At 53.8% G+C, this 25749-nt stretch overlaps 1 protein-coding gene across 1 annotated transcript in view; it reads right to left on the minus strand.

The window, feature by feature from the left end:
* The window catches only part of RPTOR (regulatory associated protein of MTOR complex 1), a 97507-nt gene that overhangs the window by 17991 nt on the left and 53767 nt on the right, over positions 1-25749 (minus strand). Inside the window, exons 13-28 of the mRNA XM_023938862.2 lie at positions 25514-25624; positions 23450-23524; positions 22897-22962; positions 22134-22325; positions 21000-21140; positions 19990-20107; positions 18649-18789; positions 18079-18237; positions 12423-12541; positions 12031-12099; positions 8670-8773; positions 7682-7862; positions 6795-6905; positions 2683-2788; positions 1090-1204; positions 619-743 (exon numbers count right to left, since the gene is read on the minus strand). Of these exons, the coding sequence (XP_023794630.2) occupies positions 619-743; positions 1090-1204; positions 2683-2788; positions 6795-6905; positions 7682-7862; positions 8670-8773; positions 12031-12099; positions 12423-12541; positions 18079-18237; positions 18649-18789; positions 19990-20107; positions 21000-21140; positions 22134-22325; positions 22897-22962; positions 23450-23524; positions 25514-25624 (1933 nt within the window). The remainder of the gene's footprint in view (positions 1-618; positions 744-1089; positions 1205-2682; positions 2789-6794; positions 6906-7681; positions 7863-8669; positions 8774-12030; positions 12100-12422; positions 12542-18078; positions 18238-18648; positions 18790-19989; positions 20108-20999; positions 21141-22133; positions 22326-22896; positions 22963-23449; positions 23525-25513; positions 25625-25749) is intronic.

Consider the following 25749-nt stretch of genomic DNA (forward strand, 5'->3'; position numbering starts at 1 on the left):
GGATCTGGAGGAGCTGTTAAAAACACTCTACCTGCCAGGTCTGGAATGGTTCCTTGGGAGAGGAGCAGTTCTGACCCACAGCTCGGGCTGTGACCAGCACAAGGTCTCCTCATGCAAGCCCCTCCAGCAGCTGGAGAGCTGCTCAGGTGAGATATGGACTGGAGAGAAGCTCAGAACCACTGAGAGGTTCAGTGCTGAGGCTGAGCCCTGCCTGCTCTACATCAACACAGCCCAAGGAACACAACTGGAGCTCTGTGCTTTGGCTGCTGCACAATTTCAGCTCTGTGCAGCAGCTTTAACCAACCAAAATCACCTTTCCCCAGGAGGGGGTGACCACAACCTTGCGAATGACAAGCCAAGACTCAGATGGGAATGGCTTCAGCAAGGGTTGGACTGGGCAGTCCTTGCAAAGGCTCTGCAGCACCTGCCTGAGAGACAGCAGCAGTGGCAGGAGGAACTCACAGCTCTGATCTGGAGACGGGCTCCTGCACTGACAGCAGCCAGGGAACAGCAGGGAGGGAAGAGCCAGGCTGGGAGCAATCCATGGAGGGGAGAGAAGGAGGTGCAGAGCAGCTCACCTGGACTGGAGGTGTGTCAAGGCCCCTGTGTGAGCTTTACCTGTGGCAGTGAGCAGCAGGGAGCAGTCCTGGCCGTTCAGGTACTCCATGGCCGTGATCCGCGTGTACCGAGGGTTCCCGTTGTGGAAATAGTCCAGCTTTTCCCCTTTCTCCCAGTCCCAAAAGCTGTGGGAGGAAGAAACAGCAGGTGAGTTCTCAGCTCTCTGTGTGAGCTGTAGAGAGCTGCACTCGTTACCCAGCGTGGGATTTCTCCTTTGGAGTTTGGCATCATTTGGTGAATAACAGAATTATCACGGAATCGTGGAATGGTTTGGACTGGAACCACCTCAAAGCCCATCCAGTGCCACCCCTGCCATGGCAGGGACACCTCCCACTGTCCCAGGGTGCCCCAAGCCCCATCCAGCCTGGCCTGGGACACTGCCAGGGCCTGCCACCCTCCCAGGGCAGGATTTCAATCCCTGCAGCTGCTGGGAGGGAGGCAGGAGTGTCCCTGCTGCCACCCAGCCCTCACCAGATGCTGTCCTTGTCAGCCACGGCGATGCAGGGTGTGAAGGGGTGGAATTTCACCACGGAGGGCACGCCCGGGTTCCTGTTGAGGAAGATCTGATCGTCCAGCCGGGAGATGCCTGCGGGGACAGCAGAGCTCAGCCCCAGCTGGGGACAGCCACAGCTCCCCCTGCCCCAGCTCTCAGCAGGACCCCCCAAACCTCCCCCCCTGCCAGGACCTTCTCACACCCTCCCAGCTCAGTTCTTGAGGTACAAACCAAGAACTGGTGACAAATCCTTCATCCTTCAGGCTGGCGAGCAGCCAAAGCCAGGGACATGCCAGGTTGTGATGAGGGAACAACCAACACTATTTCTTCAAAATACAAAATATAAAAATGCCTTTTTTTTTTCTTTTTTTTTTTTCAGTTTAAAATACAGCATTTCACTGTAGCTCGTGGATTATTTATTTAACCTTCCATTTCAGTTCCCCCAGATTTTAGGTTAATTTGCAAATGAAATATGTATTTTCCACGGAGACCTTGAAATGATGGTTAAAGACTTCTCCCATCTTGTCTTGAGAGCAGTTTGCTATTCACAAACAGTGTTGGGACCCCTGATACTGCTGGGTTTTGGCACTCTCTGAATTCATCACACAAACCCCTAAACCCAGGAGACATCCATTCAGCCCGAGTTTGTTTTAGAATGCATCCATTGAAGCTAATTTTCATTAAAAGCTTGTAAGTCTATTTTAATTCTTTTTAATATTTCACGTTTTCATTATTTTTTTAATGAATAGTGGCATTTCAGTCACCCGGGTCAAGCAACCAAATATGAACACTGTCGAGAAAGAGATTTAACTTCTCCAGGCAAGCATGAAAAATCCCCTTCTTTGTATTCCATCAGATCTGCCAGGCCATCTCCTGGGCTCCAGGATCATCTCTGGATTTCTCTGCTGGATGATATCCCGCAGTTTCCCGGCGTGGAGCTCCATTCTGCACTCCCAGGGCTGAGCCCTGGGCACTTTTCCTGCAGCACACTGGGATTTCCAGCCCTGGGAGGAGCAGCCCCCAGCCCTGCTCCTGGGAATGCCACGGGGGGGACACCAGCAGCTCCTGGAACTGTGGCTCTGCTGCTCAGGGCACACCAGCAGGGTAAAAAGAGGAATGCAAATTCCTCAGGAAGCTTCATTAGGCTCCACTTTATTCGGATAAATTCCTGTGCTGGGAGAATTCCAGCCCAAAGCTGCCCCAGAGAGCCCTAAAGATTCAACCCCAGGCTGCTCCCGCTGAGGCAGCACGGGCCTGAGGCACGATGGGAGCAGCACACACACAAATATCCCAAATAAAATGGGATACAAGGAATAAACAATGGATTCCAGAGCTCAGCAGAGCAGGGAAGGTGAGAGACATCCCTGGGGTGTCTCCTGAGCTGGGGGACAGGTCCAGCAGCCCCAGGGTGTGCCTGGCCCACACCAAACCCTGAGCCTGCAGCTCCAGACCCTTCCATCCCCTTGGAGGCAGAGCCTGAGCGGCTCTGGGGTGAGCAAACCCAGCAGCTGAGAGCAGAGGGCTGGGGGAGCACCAGGGCTGGGGATCAGGGCTAACTGGGAAGCACTCACCCTTCTGGATGATCTTCTGCGCCTGTTTCCTGACGCGGGCGTTGCGCAGGAAGCGCCACTCCCGCTCCTTGCGGATCTGGCTCTCCAGGTCGTGCTCCTCGGGGATCTGCCGGGACAGGAGCACACACAGACACCAGCAGTGACCCCCAGGAGCTCAGGAATTAGCTGAGCCATGCTGCAGTGTCCATGGCTCCTGGCCCCTCTGGACGCTGCAGTCTGATCTCGGCACAACACTGATTTCTCTCTTAACTCTCCTCGGCTGAGAAGCATCACGCAGCAAGCCCGAGATCAGAGAGGGAGCACAGCCCTGCTACAGCCAGCTCACAACACACTGAAACCTTCCTTTTCCTGCTAACCAAGGGCTGCTGGCTGAGCAGGGCACGGATACATTCCCAAATCCTCGGGATGTTGGGGTTTCCACCACCATTTACCAGGAACAGCCCTGTTCTGATTCCCTGCTCTGGAAAACCATTCCCCTGTGTCACCTGGCTTTGATTAGACACAAAATTCCCCCTGAAAACTGGGGAGTGGCCCTGCAGTCACAGCCACTCTGAGCCACTTGATGAGATCTATTCACAGCTCCAGCACCCCAAGGCTCCCCTCCAAAACCTGTGCTCCAGGCACAGGGCCAGGTCAGGACAGCCCCACGGGATTCCCACCCTTACTCAGAACACAGCTTCCAATGGAATAAACTTGTAAGCTCTCACCCCAAACCATGGCAGGAGCTGTATGTGAGGGGTTTTTCATTCTTAAAAAATTACCCAAGACTCCCCTGCTCCAGAACCATCCTTGGATTGAATAAGGAGCTGAGCTACAGGGTCCTGATCCAGCTTCCTTTGATGCTGGTTGTTCCAAAGGTCCTTCCAACTCTTGCAGAAGGAAGACAAATTCCCCACAAACAAACCCTGTTTTCCCTGAATAAGAAAGTCCTTAAATCATCTGTCACTGTTACAGGCACTGCCTTCAAACCATGTTATCCTTTGGAAAACAGCTGTGACTGAGTTGGACTTCTGCTTCTGTGAAATAAATAAAAAATAAGAAGCCCACCCTCCACCTTTCCTCCTGGCAAAGAAAAAAGCACTTTATTTCAGCACAACACCTATTAGACAGGCAATGACAAACGACCCCTAATGAAAAGCAGTAAACAAACCTGGGCTAAAATACATCAAAGGAATTTGAGAGGGGAGAGATGACACCTACACCTTAATGAAAATCCAGCTTCTCCAGGAATAAATTAAAGGAAGCCCAGGGAAGAGTCAGAGCACGCAGGTAAAAGCTGTGCTGGCCCCCACAGCCAGCCCCTGTGAGGCTCTGGGGATCTGTGGAAAGGTGAAGGCCAGCTCTGCTCCCTGCCCCGGACAGCTGCAGGATGGGGACAGTGCCAGGTCCCTCCCAGGGCTCCAGCCTCCCCCAGCAGGGACCAGGGAGCACCTGCACCCTCCCAGCGCAGTTTTCCCTCTCTGAGCTGGGTCTCTGCCTCTCCCCGTGGCAGTGGGTGCAGGAGGGGAGCAGGGAGCAGCTGGCAGAAGGCTCCAGAGGCAAATCCAGCTCTCCCTGCTCAGCATTCCCGCAGCAGCTCCGGCAGGGATGGAGCAGGAAGGGCTGCTTATGTAATTCTCACCTTCCAGGATCCTTCCCAGCTCCTGCCTGCATGTTCTGCCAGCCCTGGAAATAACAGATGCTGGCTCCCGCTCTCCTTGACTCAGGACTTCCTGACAGCTGGCACCGAGGCTTTCCTGCGCCCCGTGGCTCCCAGAACAGCCCTGAGCCACGAGGGACTGCAGGAAAAGCTTCTGCAGAGATCAGAGCTGGGCTAGGGACCTGCTTTTCCTGGCACATGGAGAATTTCCAGTGCAGCGTTTTCCTTCTCCTCTTATTTGATTAGATAATCAATAAATCAAACCTGGAATGATGGCTTGAAACGGAGCCCCTGATTTACACTGGAAATTAATCCCTCAGTCTTTCCAGTGAAAGCATTCTCAGGGCAAGGTCCATGAAGCAAAACTAAATCCATAAATTAAATATGACTAAGATGCACTCACAGTCATTTAATGTTTATTCATTACAGGAACAGTTGTCTTGTCTTTCCCTGTTTAAGAAGGCAGGCAGCAGCTCCAAAAGAACGGCTGGAATTAAGCATCAATGTCATTTTTCCATCAGTACTTGCTACACTTTTAGCCTTTTTCACGAGGCTGAAGCTCCCAAAAGGCAGCAGCCACCAGCCAGGACTGTTCCCTGTTGCTGCAGGAACAGGGACTGCAGGAACAGGGACTCCATGGAAACTCAGGCAGCACTCGAGCTGTCAGTCCTGACTTCCAGCCAAGAAAGCTCAGAGAAAGTTCTCACAGAGACATTTCTCCCTGTCCCTTGCACACACAGCAGCCAGCCCAATCCCAAAGTTACCTATCATTCCCTGCTAGGACAGGCTAACACCTGCAGGAAACTCCCTCTCCTTGGCCTTTCAAAGCTGCTTTGCAGAGGAAAGGAAATCAATTCTCTCCCTTGAGTGATTGGAAAACACAGATTTGTTTCTGTTCAAGCTTCAGCCATGGCTCCCTGGGAGACACGGAGCACTCTGGGACTGCAGAGCACTCCCTTTCCATGCTTCCCCTCCCTGCCTCCTCTGAATTAGTAGGGGAATGCTGCACGTTTTTTATTGCCTCCCCTAAAGCAATTTAGTTTATTTTATGTGCAGGAAGTAGTAGTAAAGCCACTCCCCCACAGAGCTCCCCATGTCCCCACTGCCCGTGCCTACCCTGATTTATTTTATTAATAAAGACCCCCCTCTTCCCTGGGAAGAGGTTTTCTTAAGGAGCAGACAAATGATTTTAGTAAGAACTAAGAGCTCACACATCACCTTCCTCCTCTTGTGCTCTGCTCTGAGCTTGAGTCAACCTGGGCTCCTCATCCTGAGGAGAAAAAGCCCCGGTGGAAGCTTGGCCAGGCAGCCCAGCCCCACATCCCAGATGTGCCCATAGGAATGGTTCCAGCAGAAAGGGAATTTCACAGCAGCTGAGGAAGAGTCAGGCAATCGCTTCACTGGTGACTCCCTCTGGAAATCAAGAGCCTGCCCTGCTCTGATATCCTGAAACTCAGGCAATTACCTCACCCCAGCACCTGAACATTCCAGGAGCGTGGGGATGATCCCAGCTCCGGTGGGGCAGCACTAAACCCACACCATTTCCTCATTATCCCCACCTCAGCAGCAGGGCTTGGACACAAACATCCGCTGTGAGAGGCATTAATGGAGCCTGGGCATCGTCCCTGCCGGGCCTGGCAACCCCTGCAAGAGATGGAGCTCAAAGTCCTGACACCTTCAGGCTCCCTGAGACTCCCAGAGCACCTGAAAGTTGCCTTTAATGAAGGAGATTTACTGCTCCTAAACCTAAATCAGACCTAAACCTGAATCCTGAGCTTTGGCTAAAACATTCTGGGAATTTAACAGCTTCTCTTTCCAGTCACTGATATCTTTGCCCATCTCTTAAGAGCTCTGGTTTGAGTTTTTCCTGGAACAAGGTTTCAGTTTCTCTCTCACTTCACACAGAGACAACTTAGTTACCCAAACAAGTCACTTCTGAAGAAACCTGGATGCAAATTTATCATTACCACCCTTGTCCTGCTGCCACCGTGGCCTCCCCCAGGGCAGCCTCCCTCCACCACTTCTTTTACCACAGCCAGGAGATTCAGCTGGAATGTCAGAAGGCAAACTGCATCTCTCCTTCTGCAGCCTCCCACTTCCTCTTCTGGGAAAAAGGACCTTCCTTATTCCATTTATTTATTTTAAAAACCAATTCATTTTAGCTATCATGCCATTTTCTATATGCAGAGGAGCACAACATTTCAGATGGAACAACTCTGCAGTGCAACCAGGCAGAACTGGGGGATCTGGATACAGAACCTCTCCTCATTCCTACATCTTTTGGGGATTGTGCTCCATGGGGAGCTGAGCACTTCCCCCCTGTCTGTCCCACCCTCACTGACCCCTCTGCTCCCTCCTTCCCCCTTACTGACACGAGCAGCACGATGTAGGGAAATCCATTCCTTTGCCTCCCCAGCTGGCAGGAAAGAGAAGGGGCAGAGGGCCAGGGGCCAGCCCAGCCCAGCAGGGTTACCTTCATGACGGGCTGGGCGAAGTACTTGGCGCTCCAGTCGCAGAACCCCGTCTGCACCGCGGCCGAGATGAAGCTCTTGTGTCCCACGGCATCGTCAGCATCATCGGCTGTCTGTGGGGAGGGGACAGGGGTCACCCACCTGCAGGGCCAGGACACCCCCAGGGACACCCCCAGGGACTCCCCCACTGCCCCAGGCAGGCACCAGAAAGCTCCAGCCCTGCCCAGCACAGGGAACTCGGCACACGGCTTTGGGCTGGGGCGTTACGGTCACTCCTGGGAAAGGTGCCCTCAGCTGGAGCATCTCCATGGCTCCTCAGAGAGGTCCCAGCAGGAGTTCTGGCACAGACTCCCAAGGATGTGGTGTGGGGAGCAGCGAGGATGGGTGAGGATGAGTGGATGAGTGTCTGTCACACAGCACAGCACACCCCAAGGGAAAAGGGAAAAGGGAAAAGCTGCTCCATTCCCTCAGCTCCCAGAAATACAATCCAGGCTGGTGCTGCCAAAGCCCAGAGAAGGGAACTGCAGCACCTTCTCCTTGTGGCCACAGCTGTCCCTTGTCCCTGCTCTGCTGGAGAGCAGCCCCGAGGGTCAGGGGCTGACTCTGGGCTGGCACTCGGGCACAGAGATGTTTACTGAAGAGTAAGCCATGGACTCTGATTAGACACATTGCTTAGTGGCAGAAGTGAATAATGCCCTATCAAAAGCCATAAAACACAATTTATCCTGAAGAAAATAAATAAATCAATTTTTATTTGGCTGGTTAGAGGCAGCCAATCTGGATTAGCAGCAGCTGGAAGCAAACGAGGGATGCACAGAAATAAACCACAACCAACAGAAAGTGGGACAAACCCCAGTGGGGAGAAGCTGTCAGAGCTAAGTCTCCTTACCTGTTCTGGGCCTTTGTCAAACATTTTCCTTGTCCTGGGGAACTGGTGGGAGTGGGGGGTGTACTGGACACCCACGTTGGTGACGCTGGGGCGCACGGACGCCAGGTCCCGGCTCACCGGCTGCTTGGGCACCTCGTTGGTCAGGCTGGAGCTGCTGGTGCTCGTGGTTGGGGGTGACCCTCTGAGGGACAGGACAGAGGGACAGGGTTTGGGCACCACTGGACACGAGGTTTGTGTGTGTGTTACGTTCTTTGCGTTTTTCTTTCTCACAAGTTTGTGTTTCACTGTGGTGCCTCCTCTGCAGAAACATCACAATTCCCACATTCCCTCCAAAGGCCAAAGTGACCCCAAACCGATCTGTGACTGTGCCAGCTCCACACTGAGGGGATGAACCTTCATGTTCTGGGAATCTGTGATGCCTGACCTGTCACCCAGACCAGGCACTGCATTTCCATGGGGGGACCGAAGCTTCAAACCATTTGAATTTAAACTGGGCCCTCTGTTCCAACTTGGAATCTCACTGGTGCACACTGGTTATGGGACCAGCAGATCTAACGTGGGGTGCTGTCTCTTGGAGAGGAGATTTGGGAAATAATCTCGTTTCCAGCCCCCAGCAGTCTCTGTTTCCCTGCAGTTTAGGCAGGGTGTGCTGTCCATCAGTTAACCTCAGCTTTTATCAGCTGCAAGTGCAGCAGACACAGCTCAGACGTCAATGGGAATTTGGGCACCACAGCTCAGGGAAGGTGAAAGCAGCCAAAGCCAGCACTGCCTTTCAGTTCTCTGTTGGACACCCAGCTGGGCTTGTTACTCTTGGCCCTAAAGGAAAATGGGAAGAAACTCCCCACCTTTTCCCAGAGCTCTCCTTCCTGGACACATCCCCACAGCAGGAGCCACGTTCCCAATCCCTGGGGCAGCTCCCCGGGATGGGGCCGGGCAGGGAGCAGCCACCCCACCCACAGAAGGTTCTGGAAGGCCGGGCTGGACTTACCCCACTTGGTGGATGTGCATCCCCTTGTTGGTGGGGCTGGCAGGGGCCGACTGGGTCAGCGAGGAGGTGTCCAGGATGCGCTGGGGGCGAGCGTTCACCGTGGCCTGGGGAGGACACAGGGACCTGAGCACGGCCAGCCCGGGCAGGGGGAGCTCCCTGGGGGCTCTGGGGTCACACCGAGCCCCTGGACACCAACAGCAGCCAGTTTCACTGCTCATTTCAGCAGCACCACTCACCCGAGGGAGCCTCTGCACTCTGAGCCTGCCCCAGCAGCCAAAGCCAGGGCAGGGGCACAGGCTGGGAACCCTCAGCTGCCCAGGGCTCCCACCAGCCCTTCCCTCAAGGCTGAGCCCTGCAGCTCCCACCGTGACTGTGAATGACAGAGCACGATCTGAGCCTGGGGGAAAGGAGGCTCAGGGCTCTGCACCAGCCCCTGGCAGGACAGGGCAGCAGGGTTCTGCTCCCAGGGACAAGGGGAATGGCCTCAGGGTGTGCCACGGGAGGTTTAGGTTGGGTACTGGGGAAGATTCCTCCCCTGGAAGGGCTGTGCTGCCCAGGGCAGGGGTGCAGTCCCCATCCCTGGAGGGATTTACCAGCCATGTGGATGTGGCACCTGGGGACATGGGGCAGCGGTGGCCTTGGCAGTGCTGGGGGAATGGCTGGACTGGGTGGGCTCAGAGGGATTTTCCAGCCTAAATGATTCTGTGATTCTGTCATTCAGCCTCAAGCCTTCTGTTAAAAACACCTGGACAAAGCAACCTGGGCCGAAGCAAACGTTCCTCTTTAAGACTTTTTGATTTCAGAAAGTCTCTGGAGGCCAACACTGAACCCTGGCTCCTTGTTGTTTGTTTTGGTGCTCACAAAAAGCAGGTCTGGGCATTTTCCAAGGCTCAGGCCGGGAAGGACTGCACCATTCCCATCTGCATCATAAACATAAATCCCAAGGCAGCCGCAGCCTGGGTGAGGCCCAGCAGTGCCTAATGAGCGCAGGGAACAGAAGAGCAGCAGATTCCCTGCAGGAAGGCTGCACGCCTGGGCAGCCCACACACCGGCTGCTCACACCCAGCACAGCCCCACAGCCCTTCTGCACAAACACATCCACAGCCCTGGCTCCACTAAAAACCTGAGCAGGACACTCTGGTCTCATTTGGTAACGACAATCACACAATCTCAGAGCAGTGGGGATGGAAGGGAGCTCGGGAGATCACCCAGGTCAAACCCCTGCCAAGGTAGGGCCACCTGGAGCAGGTGACACAGGAACGGCTCCAGGGCCTTTGGAATGTCTCCAGAGGGGCTGGCTTGGATGGGACATTGAGAAGAAATTCCCTCCTGTGAGGGTGGGGAGGGCTGGCACAGGTGCCCAGAGCAGCTGGGGCTGCCCTGGATCCCTGGCAGTGCCCAAGGCCAGGCTGGACACTGGCACAATGGGACTCCTGGGACAGGGGAAGGTGTCCCTGCCATGGCAGGGGTGGGACGGGATGAGTTTAAAGTCTCTTCCCACTCAACCCATTGCATGGTTCTGCAATGTTTGGTCCCCCAACACTCTCCAGATGTGGAAGCCCATGGATAGCTTGGTCAGCTGCTCCCCCTGAAGCCCCCAGCCCCAGCCAGGTCCCCCAGACCACAGCGTTCTGCTCAGCTGTGCCAACAGAAGAAAACCTCAGCTGGCCCAGCTCCAAATTGAAGCCTCTCCTTCCCTGAATTTTACAGTAATTAAACCAAAATATGAAACCCCTGGAACATTCAAGTGTTTTACATCACCTGAGGCAGTGTTTTTGTTTAGGCAAGAAGAACAATTTTTGTTTGCATTTACTGGTAAAATTCAAGCCCCGAGTGGGCAGTGCTTGCACACACTGGGGAGGAGCGGTGCCCACGTCCAGCGCTCCCCTCTACATCCAACAAGCTCCATCAGCACGAAGGAAAGGTCTCAGGACACAGTGAGCAAAGCTTTAATTGTCACTGATTTGCATCAGACACCGGCCAGCTCCTGCCTGAGCTCCCAGCAGAGCCTGGAGCTCGGCCGTGCTCCGGCACCACCGCCCACGGCACAGCCGGAGCGGGGCAGGAAAGGCCAGCCCAGGAGCTGAGCCTTAAAGCCCCCTGAGGGGGGCAGGTCACAGGCTGGGTGCTTTGTGTTTTGGGGGTTTTGTTTTCGTTAAAAAGCCCTGTTAGAAGCCACCCAAGGCAGGTGGTGCTGGCCAAAGCGAAGCCCCCGATGTGCGCAGCAGCCAGCCCAGGGCTGAACATTTGCCTTGTGGATGTCGGGGCTAAGGCAAAGAAGAACAAATCAGTTTTGTTCGCTGAAGCATCCCCAGATAAAAATCCTTGCAAATGGGAATGCTTCCTGTTTTCCAAGGCTGTTGGAAGAGCTGTTGCCGTAGGAAGCAGGGGCAGAGCAGCTGGCCCAGCCGTGCAGGGTGAGATGCGTGAGACCCATCACCTGCGCTCTGGGACTCGGGTCAGCACCAGCACAGCCAGCCCCACATTGCTAGAGACAACACACAACTCCCCCCAGCAGTGCCAGCATTCCCTGGGGATATGACAACGGAATGATCACAGCTCCTGCTGGCACAGCAGCATCGATATCAACATCGATCCCCATCCGCCTCCCCATTGGCCAGGAAGCAACTCCTGAAAACCCATTTCAGGCAGGAAAAGCAGATCTGGGTCCTCTTTATATCCCTTTTAATAACATTTCATTTTGCAAAGAGCCTTCCAAACGCAGAACTGAAACAGTTTCATGCATCCAGAGCAGAGAGAGGGAAATCTTCCACCTTTTCCTTTCCTTCTTCCCCTCATTTGGCATCTCCAGCCTGTCATTTGTTGTACCCCTGTCTCGCCAGGGAAGGGCTGAGCTCGCTGCCCCCACTGCCAAGAGGATTCTCTGTCCCAAACCCAGCCCTTACCACTCACTGGCACGTGCACCTCAAACAAACCAGAGCTCAAGCCAGTAACTCCTGTCTCCAGAGAAGATGTGATTTCAAAGCAGAGATCTCTGAGGCATTAAGATGGCAGTGCACAATGCTGGCATCTCTTACTGCAGCTCCAGCTCCCCGCCCCAGGCTGAGGATCTGGGGTTGTTCCCTGGAAAGGCCCAGTAAGAGAGCTCCCAGTGCAATGGCTCATGGTCTGGATGCTGGAGTGGCCAGAAAGGTTCACACAGAGCTTTCTGTGCCCAGCCAGGGGACGCACGGGGTGGGAAGATGTCCTGGCCTGGCCTGGGCAGGGGGAAGGTGCTGCCCCAGGGTGGCACCTCCAGGGACATCTTGTCACCCCCAAGATGAGATGGGATGAGGATGGAGGTTTAGGCACCCAGCCTGGGCTGGGGTGAGGAGTGGCAGGGGTCTGCATGCTGACTCACATGTACTAGTTCACCTGGGTTGGAGAGCCGTTGTGGCTTCAGTCTGCAGGCCAGTCCCACTTGCATTATCTAAATCAGTTTGCAAACGGATAATTTAATGAAGGATACTTAAGGTTTATCCCAGGGACTGATCTAGACAAGTAGACTTCTAAACCAGACCTACAGTCCGAGGTCTGCACCTAATTTATACCCTAAAACAACCCCAGGCCCTCCCCCATTTATTCATTTTACCTGATCAAGAGTTCAGAGCAGAGTTTATCATGGTGAAGCGTTAAAAGCTCCTTCTGCAAAAGGCAGAGCACTCCAACAGACCCATCCAGGTCAGCCTGCCTAAGCCTTGCCTGAGCATGGAAAGATCCAGATGCAAGCAGCTGGCAGGCACAGGCACATACCTTGTAGGCAATGCTGTTGAGAACCTTCATGGCCAGGTCGGACACGTCGGGGTAGGGGTCAGCAGCCAGGTGAAGGAGCACCCTCCAAATCTGGGTATAAACACTGTTGAAACTCACACCTAGAATAATAAAAAAACACAACAAAGCCCAAAGCCCTGCAGCACATGACAATCCATCAACTCCGCTTCTTTGATCTGACGTGAGAAAATTCATTAGAACTCCAAACAACCCGATGACATCTCAGGGAACATCAAGAGAGGAGCTCAAAAACATCCCACATGGGCATTTTGTCTCCCTTTTGCCTGTCTGTGAACTCTGTGAGGGCTTGTGAAATCAAAGTGAGGGGAAGCAAAATAAATTGAAGACTCCCTAAATCATCTCCAGTCAAACTCCTGCTTTTCCAGGCTCCAGAAGCAAATCACCTGGAAAGGCTGAGTGGATCATGTCTGGGTTTCCTGAGATGAAATACCTAGTGGTGTAAATCCACAGTCACTGCCTGAGACTGCTGTGCTTATTTCTATGGAATTGCTCAGGGCTCTGGACACTCTGCAAGTTTCCTAAGTGTTTAAAGCAAAGCTTTAGGAGTTGAGCCCCCAGGAATCAGCGAGTCCAACTCAGTCTTTCCTATTGACATTTGTATCAATTCCTCCAATTTGTTATTTAATGAGCAGATCAGCTGTTCAGTATTTCAGCAGAAGGGACTGACAGATTCAAAGTACAAATCAAATTAATAAGCATTTGCAACAACTGACAAAATTCCGTGAACATTTTATTTTGCTGCTTTTGGGTGAGAATTTGTTATTCTGCCTCCAAAGCCTGCCGGTGTCTGATCGTGCAACGCCCCGGCTGGGAGTGGAGCCATTTGGACAATGTTAAAGTGGTTGCACTAACAACAAAAAAAAGAGCTAAAATAGAGATTTCAGATGAGTCACAATCAGTGCTAAATGACAGATCAAGCTGTTACTGCTTTTCCTCCCGTGTTTCTGGAGGCATCTAAATATAAAGTTGGGAGGAAAGGGCCCCTTGGTCACCGAGCAGCTCCTCACCTGGCAGAGTAAAGTTGATCCCTAAACCAGCACAGCAGGCTGGGACAGAGCAGTTTGAGCACTGCTGGGAGCAGCAACAGGCTCCAGGAGCCTGCGGGCTGCCCTTGGCTGCTGATCTGAAAGGGGAACCTTCCTCTGCCCAGATTGTGACAAATCCCCCTGCAAAGGGCCAAGGCAGCCCCCAAACCCAACCCCTCCCTCTCACCTGGCACCCAAAGGATGTTCCAAGTGACACCTGCTTGAACTGGCACCTGGAAATCTCCCAGGTGTTTCTGAAGGCAGCACCCAGCCCGTGCTGCTCGTGTGCTGGGGGTGGCCCAGGCGGATCCTGCGGCTGATCCCAACCCTCCCAAGGCAGCCCAGGGACAGGGCCTGACAAACCAGAGAACCCCACCGTGCTTGGGCACTTAAAATCCACACCTTCCACAACCCCAGGTTATTCCAGCCTGGCCTGGGACACTGCCAGGGATCCAGGGCCTCACCCTGCTGACAGGGAAGAATTTCTCCCCAGTACCCATCTGGCAGAGGGAAGCCATCCCCTGTGTCCTGGTACTCCAGGCCCTTGTGGAAATCTCCTCTCCAGCTCTCTTGGAGCCCCTTTAGGCACTGGCAGGGCTGTAAAACCTCCAACAATGTAAATTGTTATATGGCTGTAAATTGTAATGGCTGTAAACATATATTTATGCAATATTGTATAATATTTATATAATACCGTAAAATTGCAAAGGCTGTAAATATATAACAATGTTAAATCCTGGAAGCTTCTATTACCAAGGAAAGAAAAAACTGGAGGGGGAAGGATAAAGAACAAGAAGGGAGAGAGGCAAAGTGCTACAAGGAGTGGGAGGAAAAAAGGCTCAGCTCGTGAAGCAGCAGCCAGGTAACGTCTGAGGTGTGCCCAGAGCTGTGCCCAGAGCTCTGCCTCCCACACTCCAGCCTGTTACATAAGGGCCGCTGGGAAATCGGGATGCCTTCAATTCTTTAAAGCCCTTGAAAGAGAGTAAAAGGAAAAGGAGAGGAGGAAGAGTGAGGGGGGCACCCTCTGATTTCCCAAGGGCTCTGATAACCACCTTGCTCACAGAGAAAGAAACCCAGTGACATTTTTTATACATCTAAGTGTCAGGGAAAAACCAAATTTTAAGCAGAACCGTGCCAGTGCAATTCCCCCTTCACCTGGCAGCCTTTGAGGAGAACACAGGGAATTTCTGCAAAGGCACCTGGGGCTCAGGGCTGCTCTTCCCTGCTGCCAGCGCCCCAGTCAGTGCAGGACTGACACATCTGACACAGCTCCCTGGCAGCTCCTGAGCTCCAGCCCCTGGGAAAGGGGAGCAGCAGAGGGGGCAGGAGGAACAGCAGCTCCATTTCACATTCCCAGTGCCCAAACTGTCCCTGAGATGCAAAAGCAGGAGCCGAGCAGGGGCTGGCCATTAATGGAAGCAGACAGCTCTGTAATTAGTCACACCGACTCCCAGCCAGGTCAGTGCACCTTGCATGTGTTCACAAAATGATCCCTCCCTGCTAAGAATGTCAAAAATAAATTGCCTGCCTTCTCCCCAGGTTTGATTTTCCCCACACACGTGGGGCTGGGTTCACCTGTGAGCCCCAAGGACGGGCTGGGCTCCAGCAGCTCAGGGAGAGCCACGGTGCATGCAAACCCGACTGCTGATGGCTTTATTTATTCCCTTTGATTTGCCAGGCTGGGACAGGGTTTCTTTCCAATCCCCTGTAAAAATCACTGCAGTGATTTCAAGCCCTGACCTCCACAGATGGGGCAGTTCCACTTCCCACGGGCACCGCAGCAAAACCAGAGCTGCTCCCTGCTCACCTGGCCCCGAGTCAGCTCCTGGGGAGGGACAGCACTGAAACCTCCAGACAGGCACACAGGGACAGGGAACGCAGCCTTGGGGTGCAGGGAGATGCAGCTGAAACATCTCAGCCCCGAGGACTCGGGGAGCTGCTCCCATCACAGCTGCTCCGTCCCTGAGCATCCCACAGATGGGGACACCCGAAATTCCCGGGGCTCTGCTGGGGGAACAGCCGGGTCCCTGCGGGCACAGCTCGGTCCCTGCACACCTGAGCCCTCCCAGGGCCCTGCAGGAGCTCGCTCTGACCCTCGGCAGCTCCAGAGGAGCTTCCCACGCTCCCACAGGAGCCAGGAGCAGCTCGTTCTGAGGAGCTTCCTCAGAGCAGGCACCCCTGGCCAGAGCTGGCCTCACAGCAGGGAGACACAGAGGAGACACAGCCCCCTCCCAGCAAATTCCCGATTCCAAACCCCACCTCAATCCCTGGATTTTGCTGCCAGTTGCACACACTGCTGGCTGACCAGCTCCTCATTATCTCAGTGCATGAACACAGCGAGAGTGGGAGGCTCCCCTGCCCCTCTCTGCCCACCTCCACCTCTGCTCTCCTCATCCTCACTGCAGCAACCTCCGCCCTCACTCCTACTCCGAGGCAGATCCTGGGAAATGGCAAACAGTTCTCCACCCCCAACCTCTCCTGCTGGAAAATACAACAATTCCCCAGCATTTCATCGCTCCAAGATTTATTTTCCTCCTTCTTTGATCACTCCTGAAGATAATCTTTCCAGCGAAGCTCTCTGTAGGACAAAGGCTTTCATCGTGCAGTTTGGATATGAATAATCAGCCTCGAGGTGTGCAAACCCCCCTCTTAATTCCATCCCTTTTCCTATCCTAAAGCTGAACATTTCCAGGACACCAAGATTAATGAGTGGCTGTATGGAAAAGCGGCAAGGCTCAGCTTCCCTTCCAAAATGATGTCTTTGTTGACTAACCACAAACTGCCTCTTGCCAGCTGGAAACTGGGCCAGAAATGAATGTCTCTCCTGGTACTGGCCCGTGTGGCCAAGGAGCAGCTGCCAGAGAACACAGAGCTCGGCTGAGAGCGAGTGTTGCTGCATTTGGGGAGCCACAATGGGAATATCTGGCCCACAGCTAGCTAAAGAACTGTTTGTAAAACGGGACAAGGAGGAATGGAGAGGTTCTCCTCAAGTCTTTGGCAAGAAGGATGTTGTATGATGCCTCAGTGCCAGTGCAGGGACTGATCCAGAACAATCCCTCACACACCAAACTGCCAGAGAGGAACAAAGAGCTGAGCATCAGCAGGGTGGGGCTGCTCCTGGACCCCTGGGAGTGTCCAAGCTTGGGCTTGGAGCAGCCTGGGACAGTGGAAAGTGTCCCTGCCCATGGCAGGGAAGGGCTTTAGGGTCCCTCCCAACCCAAACCAATCTGGAATTCTGCAATCAGTGAATCAGCTTATGGAATGTAGAGCACAGAACACAGCTGTGTGTGGCTGTGTGTGGCTGAAAATTTCTCCTTTCACTCTTACAGACGAGATTTCTGCTTCACTTGGAGTCTCCTCACGTGCCCCAAACATCTTTTTCATTGCTCTGGCTGTCTCAGATGCCTGGCAGGGGTGTTGCTGCAGAGCCAGAGCCCCATTTCCCCTTTCAGAAGAGACAGAGCAGAGCACAGCATTCCCTCAGTCACAGGTCCCTGCCCCACTGGGCTCCCCCAGCCCCCTGCAGCTGAAGGCACATCAGGACACTGAGGAACGGGGTCAGCCTGGGCTGCAGAGCTCTGGGGGTGGCTGGGGCTGGTGGCATCTCTCCTTGTGGAGCAGGAGACAGGGCTGGAGGATGGTGATGCTTCAGAAGGAATGAGAAAAGCCTGGCTTGCAGCAGGCAAATGGGGAGGTAATGGGATTCTGTGCGAGTCATGAATTTTAAACACTTCTCTAAGCTCTGCGCTTCCAGCTGGGTCTGAGCTCTTTGATGGAACAGGAGTGAGGGATGCCTTGGAGAGCTGCTCTCTCTTTCCAAGGTTCCCCTCACCACCTCCAGCTCCTCTCCAGAGCCTTTTCCAGCTGTGCTGCACAGCTCCTGTGAGACACCCACCAGCCATCACCAGTGGGAATGGGGAAAACTCAAGTCCTAGCTCAAGATGGAGAGAAATTTCCTAACACCCCTGCCATGCTTCAGAAGATCCAATGTCATTACTGATAATCAAAAGCAAATTAACTGATCAAGTTCCTAATGAACTCATGATTTTAAACTGCCACAGGGGCTCAGTAATTACAATCCCTGAATCTTTCAACTCAGGCGAGCCAAATCACCATTAATTCTCCTAAAAAACAGAGCAGAGGAAACGTTTCTTTGGTCAAGGCAGTTCTGTCACCCAGGTGGTTTCTCCCTCTCTTTGCACTGATTAGTGAAAATATGGGCCCATTTACTGATTACAGAGGAAATATGGAGACTTCCCCCAGCATTTCCCTGTGCATGCTGCTTTCCCTGGAAGGAGGCCATTCCAAAAGCCAGGTCTTTCTGCATGGTGCCTGCCATGTCGTGCCAAAATGGCTCAGATGGTTTGAAAAGCTGCAGGTAATTTGAGGCAAAGCTGTTGTGGCCCCCACATTTCTGTGCCTGAATTCCCTGACAGGATTGCAGTGAAGCTCAGAACAGCAGCCAGCAGCTCCCACTCCCATCCCTCCACTGGAGTGACCCAGCCACGCACGACAGGGAGAGCAAGTGTCGGAGCCAGGATGCCAACCCTGCACACAGGCACGAGGGGAAGGGCAGGAGGGTTTGTGCTCACCTATGAGGGAGTTGAGGGAGGAGTAGGAGCTGACTCGTCTCATCTTGTCGATGGTCTCGAAGGACAGGATGTACTCCTCGTTCTCGGGGCTGCCCAGCGTGCTGCTGGCACTGCTGCTCGTGCTCAGGTTCCCAGGGGAGAACGCCACCGAGCTCCCAGCTGCCAGGACACAACACAGATGCTGCAACGAGGACTGAGGGAACAATTTTCACCCAGACATAACAGCCCTGCTCTAAATGATGCCACACCCAGGGAAGGAAGCCCCTTACCGAGGGGGCAGAGCCAAAATTCCCCTCTTTAATACTGAATGATTAAACACAGAATAAGCAAAAGATTGAGTTAAAAATCCACTTATGCTTGGAAGCTGGAAGGCACATTTTCAGTCCCCAGATGCTCAGAAAAATCAATGCTAACGACCAGAAAATTACAACTAATTACGAGAGGGCTCCTCATCCAAGCCCTCGGAGCTGGACAGTTTGGGCTGAAGTGCCAGTTCCTGCCTTGTCCTGCCCGTGGTGTTTCCTGGCTGGCACAAGGGGCGTGAAAAGTGGAAGAATTCTCCAGTCTTACACTCCTCGTTGAGGCTGAGGTTCTGCAGGGACTTGTTGAGGTTCCTGGCGGTGGTGACGGCGCGGATGTTGCCGTAGGAGCTGACGGAGCGCAGGCGCGGCGTGCAGGGCCCGTCCCGCACCGGGGTCAGGCTCCCGCCCTCTGCGAGGCAAGAGCAGCAGTTATGGCTGGAAACAAACCCAGCCACAGCCCCTGGGTTATTTCCCAGCAAATGGAATGGAAACACCACTGATGGGAACGGGATTTGTCATTCTGTGCTAGGCTAAAGGGGAAGGAGGCACAGCAGTGGATCCCGTGCCTCTGCTGGCCAGGCTGGCACTTTGGGACACCCAGCGAGGCCAGGTGAGCCCAGGGGACTCTTCTGTGCAGATGGGGCTGTGCCAGGACAGTCTGAGGCAGCATCAGCCAGCTCCTCTCTGCTGCTGCTCATCAAACCCACCTGGATTTTCTCATCATCAGGAGCTATGAGAGTTCTGGTTCCCTGACTAAACTTCAGGCCTGATTTCAAGTCGTATTTCACACACCACGGCGTCAGGAGAGCTGCTCTGCTGCCCTGCAGAGTGGCTGCACTGTGGTGGGGGCCAATGCTTCCAGAGCATCCTACCTCAGGATTCTTTGGGATCAGGAAAAGCCCTGTACAAACTGCATGCAGTGTTTGTTTCCTGCAGCAAATGGGGAGGAGCTCATTTTCCAATATGATTCAGTTATTCAGAGGACAGGGACACTAAACCACTCTGTGCAGAGACAGCACACAGTCTTGTCTCCAAGATTCTCCTGTCATTCTTCAAGATTTCCATCTAAAGAGAAGGTGAAGTTCGAGATAACTTCACCAGGACATTTCATTCCTCACATAAAGCCACAAACACAGCAAAAGGGATGGGGCCACAGGCTCAGAGCACAGAGCTCTTCCCCTCCTCGTCTGGCCCTCACAGCAGCAGGGCTGGCTCTTGGTGTTGTGGAGCTCTCACCAGGTCAGCGTGACACTGAACATTCAGGTGTGATTCCAGAGGGGAAAAACAAAATAAGCCTGTGTGCTGCCTTGGCCAAATCCTTCAGCCTTGAGCTGGAAAGAATTCCTCTCGGGGCAGGAGGCTCCTGGTGAGCTACAGCCAAGGCTGAGGTGGGGGCTCAGTGGAGGATGGATTTCTCCAGTGTAACAGGAGTTCTCACAGGGCTGGACAGACAGACAGATCTCCCCTCCCCATCACTCACCATGTCACAACAGAGCTCTTTAATAAATCCCCACCAGCAACCAGCTCACTGTGTTAGCAAAACTCCTTAAATAATTCCCAAGTACTGTCAAGGCCTACATCTCCTGCCCAGCCACAGCCAAGCCCCCACCTGGAGCAGCAGGAGAAGGGAGAGGATAATTCTTCTCCTCCTCTATGAACTGCAAGGCCACGGTGCAGAAATTGCTCTCGTACTGAACCACCAGGTGACTCAGGGCCACCACCAGCTCCTGCAGAAAGAGCACAAGAAACATCTCAGGGCTGCACAGGTGAGAAACAAGGACTGCAGGCAAACACTGACCAGTACTGCTGGCATTACTGGGGGGCCATCCAGGGTGATCACTGTCCCTTAATTCAAGGTGTGAACTGCAGAAAGCCACAGGACCCTGTCTCACACTTAACTCCTCCCAAGCCTTTTCCAGCTGGACAGGATTCCTCCCCTGCTCTAGTGGGACCTGTCCCTGCCCAGGGGCACGAGGAAACAGATGAGCTTTAAGGTCCCTTCCAACCCAAACCTTGCTGGGGTTCTGTGGCTGGCTCTGCCCAAGTTTGTCAGCCTGAACCTGGCCCAGCCCATAGATGTGTGGCTCCCTCAGGGGCTGGGGGCTCTCAGCCCACCCAGCCCCTCCAGGAGGCACCTCCTGCCTGGCCCCTGGGAGCAGCAGCCAGGACACAGAGCTGCCTCTGGCTGCTGTCTCTGCTCAGGGACTGATCTCCCAAGGAGAGATTTATGAATCTCACAGAGCATTCAGTGTGACACACAGCTCTCTCCTGAATTAAACTGATTAAATGCTGGAACGAGACAACAGAAATGAATCTTTGCCGTGCTGGTGACAACTGCCAGGGTGTTGATGTTCCAGTAAAGTAAACACAAACATTAGGACACTTCAGAACAGCCCTCAAAAACAATCCACAACGTCAAAAACCATTTAATGTACTGTTGATGTACGATGGTGCATCAGAAACCGTAACTCTCCCGGAGCTGGAGAGCCACTCTGGAGCAGCCTGCGATCCATCCCTGGGGCTCTAAAGGTGGGGAGGCCTTTCCAGGGAGCAGAGCTCAGCACAGGGAAGGCAGGGGGGCAGCAGTGGGGGCAGAGCAGGGGCTGGGCCCAGCCCTACCTTGCGGACCATGGGGCTGCCGTCGTTGATGAGCTGGGCCAGCATCATGGCCACGTTGTGGTCAATGGTGGTCGAGTGGTCCGTGCGCTCCGCTGAGTTGCCCACAAAGGTGCCCAGAGCAAAGACAGCGGCACAGCGAACCTGGGGACACAAACAGCCCTGCTGTCCCCTCTGCTGCCAGCGGGGTTCTGCTCCCCCCCACAAACGGGAGCGCTGGAAACCCAAACTCCTGTGCCAGGTGAGCGCGGAGCCCGTGGGGAGCAGCACCCCCAGCAGCCTCAGCAAAGCCAGCTTTGAGCGTTTGCAGATGCAGGATGTGTTTAATTTCCCAGAATACTCAGTTGCCTTCCCGTGGGGGACTCCTCCAGTTGGTGTTGCCTTGAATATTAATTAACAGGAACGAGGTACACACAGCTCCTGCTGGGATGTGGGTATTTTATAAGAGTGCTGACTACAGTCTTCAGGGATGGGATTATAGCAAGGTAGATGATGGAAAAAAGGAGAAAAATCAGGGAAAACTGTGGAAAGCCACCCCACCTCTGCAGAAACACTGCTCAAAAGTGGGGAGGACCAGGCCAGGAGCAGGAGGAGGAGGATGCAGGACAGAGACTGGATGTGGAGGGGAGTCTCATCTCCAATCTCTGCACGTTATCTGAGCTGTTTATCTCAGCTCCCTTCTCCCAGTGTGTGTGCTGGGTGTGATGGGCTCTGTCAGTCACTGCCAGGCCCTGCACAATCCCTCCTCTCCTGGGAGTGTCACAAAGGTAAAACACAGCCAATTAAAGATGCATTTCCACAATCAGCAGGGGGAGAAGAGTTTTCACACTTGGACAAAAAGACTAGAGGGTTTTTTGCAAAACACAGTGAGCTTTGGGACCACATTTTTAACAGCTTCTGATATGCAAGGAAGCAAAAACCATGGCATTTCCTAACTGCAGTGTCCCGGGGGTTTGGGGCTCTATGAACTCCCTCTGCATTTCTTTGGAAGCTCCTCTTGCAGGGCTTGTTGGATTTGCATCACCTTGAAGAAACAGCAGCAAGATCTTCCTCTGAACCAGACACAAACACAAAGCTCCAGGAGGCCCTGCTCTGCAGGAACTTCTGTGGCTTTTACCAGAAGAAATGGATTTTTACCTCTGGGATTGGATCTGAGAGGAGGCTGTAGAGCTTCTCATGGGCGCTGTCTCTCACTCCACACCACCTGGCTGAGTCGAAGTTCTGCCAGATCCTCCCCAGACAAATGGCCACCCACTGCCTGAGGAGCGGGTGGGGATCGTTCAGCTGCTCCAGGCAGATCGCTATCAGGTTCCCTTGCAGGCAGGCTTCCTGCAACACAAACCAAGCCTTTGTTTGGGATGACAGCTTCCCACCTCATCCCCACAGAAGGAGATATTTCTGAAGGAGTCAGGAAGCCAAGAGAGAATAATCATTCAGTGGTTCCAGACTGATTTTGTTACAGAATACCAGCAGTATGAAGGGAAAGGCAGTAGAGTTGATGAAATAATTGAGCATTAAAATGCTTTCTGTAATGCATAAAGCTTGGTTTTCCCTCTTTGGAAACATTCCTTGCACCTGTCAGAGCCCCAAGGTTTATGGCTGAATCCACAGACCATTCCCAGGTTCCCACTGGGCAGGATCAGGGACCTTTCTGTGCCAGTGGCTGTGAAGGGACTCTTGTCCTTGTCCCCCATTGCCAGGTGCTGGGTACAGAATGTCTGTCACATCTCCAGGCCAATTCTTCTCTTAATCCACACAGAAATAACAAATACCGACGTCCTAGTTCTGTTTCCAAGTTCAGGTTTGGGCTTTAATGCCAGCCAGGACACTTTTACCAAAGCAAAGGTGTGAGGCAGAGAGAGCTGGGAGAGGATGGAGGGAAAAGGCTGCTGGGACTCACCTGGCCAGTGTTGTAGTTGTTGACAATCACAGCCAGGATGAAGGCTGTCATGGTCCTGTGCTCAGCCTGAAAACAAGGCAGACTGAGGGTTACCTGGGGAACAGGGCAGGGAACAGCTACACCCTGAAACACGGCATCACCCAAGAGCAGTTTGTGCCACGTTGAAAGAATGACACAATTCCAGCTTTCTTTCCCCTTTCTTGTATCAGCTACACCCCAGACACTTCCCCAGCATCCTCCCAGCCTCCTGCCGTGGGGAGACCCCTACACACCCCTGAAGGGAGCCCAGCTGCTGCTGGGGAATTGTCAAAGCCATGGGACAGCTCCCTGCTCCTGCAGCCACCCTGGAGCCCCCCCTCACACAGACCCGGCTCGCAGAGCTCCAGGTGAGTTTGTAACACCTTGGCTGGTGTGGCTGCCCCAGTCACACAGCCCAGCACTGACTCTGCCCAGCACAGCACTGCGTGCCACTGCAGGCAGCCCCACGTGGCCCCAGAACAGCAGTGAAAACAAGGCAAGCAAAGGCCACAGAGTCTGGATAAATTGTCCTTACTGGCATGTAAGGATCTGCCAGGACTGAGAGGAAATACTTGTGTCCATTGTCCTTCACCAGGTCAGCCTGGCACGACTGCAAAAGAGACCAAGAAAACCACAGTGAGAACCACAACACACACGCCTGTTCCTCCAGGATAAACCCTGCATTTCTTAACCACTTCTATCCAACCTTGCTTTCATCTGAGAAGCCAAATAAAGCTCAAGCCCTTCCTGGGGGCTGCACCCAGACAGTCCCACAGGGCCAGGGCAGGCTCTGCCACTCCCACAGTGCCACAAACAGCAGCAAATGGGAGCTCCTGCTCTGGGCAAGAGTGGAAGGAGCCACATTAAAGCTGCCCAGCACTTTGATATCTCCTACTCAGCCAGCCCAGAGTGCAGAGCAGCCCCTGGGGAGCACAAGGGGGTTCCTGGGGAGCTCCGAGCTTTGCTGACACTCCAGCTCAGGCTCCAGGCTGATGTTCCAGGGTCACTCCAGGAGGATCCACATGGAGAAAGTGAAAATGGAAGGGAGGAAAGCCCGGCTTGGCATCAGCTCCCCGTGGCACGGCTGTGTCGGAGACAGGATCATGCATTTTTCATCAGGGGGAGAAGGTGAAGGAGGGAACTAATTGCTGAAAGGGGCGGGGATGGCAAGGCAGAGATGCAAGAGAATATTTTAGTGCTGAAGCTGCTGGTTTTGGCAGAGCCAGGAGTCTGGACTGCTGCCAGGCTGCAGCTACCAGGGCTTCCCCAGCTCCTGCACGCTGCACGTTCCCTGTCCCCTCTGCTTCCAGTGTCAGCATCTCTGCTCCTCACACAGCCATTCCCAGGTTCTGTCCCCTCTGCTTCCAGGGTCAGCATCTCTGCTCCTCACACAGCCATTCCCAGGTTCCCTGTCCCCTCTGCTTCCAGTGTCAGCATCTCTGCTCCTCACACAGCCATTCCCAGGTTCCCTGTCCCCTCTGCTTCCAGGGTCAGCATCTCTGCTCCTCACACAGCCATTCCCAGGTTCTGTCCCCTCTGCTTCCAGGGTCAGCATCTCTGCTCCTCACACAGCCATTCCCAGGCTCCTCTGCAGGCTCCAGCAGCAGAGGGGAGCCAGACCATGCTCCTGGGGCTCCCAGGGAGGCAATGCCACAAAGCCAGAGCTCACCCCTCCCTGCTGAGCTCTGGGGAACCACACGGGAGCCCAGCGCCACTGACACCTCCTCCTCCTCCTCCTCCTGGTGGAATAAACAGCTCCACTGTGAGTAATAACCCAGCATGACCAAAGCAGGCTGCAGGCTTGGTGTGCAAGTTCAGAACTGACAGAAAATATCCTGTTTGCAAGGAGCTGCTGCCTGTCCCCTCCCTCAGCAGTGTCCACAGCACTTCCCTGGGGAGCCTGCCCCCTCCTCCCTTCCCACTCCCACCACGTGCTGCTGGAATGAGGGAGTGAAGCAGCACAGAGAAACCCAAACCCACCATTTCAGAGTATTTATTTCTGTTTTGATCTAAAGCCCAGCCTGCAAACAAGTGAGGCAATGCCAGGGGAATGGAGGGAACGTGTGAGGGGCAGGGGGGGAAGAGACCAGCAGCACCTGGAATCTCACCTGAGCCTCTGGCACACACCTGGGGCTGAGGCACCAGCCTCATTGCACCACAAATGAGCTTTTCCAGAACAGCTCCAAGATGAATAGGTTTTATTTTCTTTGCTTTCCCAAATCCTCTTAGGATGTTAATGAAAATATTGTTATAGAGCTAAACCTGACAATGCTGGATCACCAGCAGGAAAACCTTCACAAATTCAGCACTATGCTCCAGACTGAAATGGAGGAGAGACACAAAAATAACCCCCAAAGAGGAAAGATCCAACCTCCACAGCACTGCAGACATTCCACACGGACTTGCAATTGTCCCTGAATTAATGTGTGCACCTCTCCTAATAATTTTATAACGCTCAACTAATTGCACCCACAAACCCCTGAGTCAGAGATGCGACTCCACAAATTTATCTGCAATTACTTACCAGCTTCATTAGTGATCTGAAACCCCAGCAAGCAGAGCTCTGGCTGAGGAGCCAGGCTGGGGCAGGAATACTCACACTGTCCACTGCCAGGATCTTGGCCCAGATGAACACGAGGAGAGGTCTCAGCTCACGGGCTGAGCTCTGGAGGAGCTTCAGCACATAGGGGAAAATGCCAACAGAGAGGGCCTGGGAGGGAGAGAACAAATCCCTGTCGGTAAAACCCTGGCAGCAAACCCCCCTGGCAGCTCAGCACCCCAGCAGGGCACGGGATGCAGCATCTTTACAGACACAGCTGGGAAATCTGGAAATCA

The sequence above is a fragment of the Cyanistes caeruleus genome, chromosome 19, assembly GCF_971803275.1.
Source record: "Cyanistes caeruleus chromosome 19, bCyaCae1.hap1.1, whole genome shotgun sequence".
Classification (NCBI taxonomy): Eukaryota; Metazoa; Chordata; class Aves; order Passeriformes; family Paridae; genus Cyanistes; species Cyanistes caeruleus.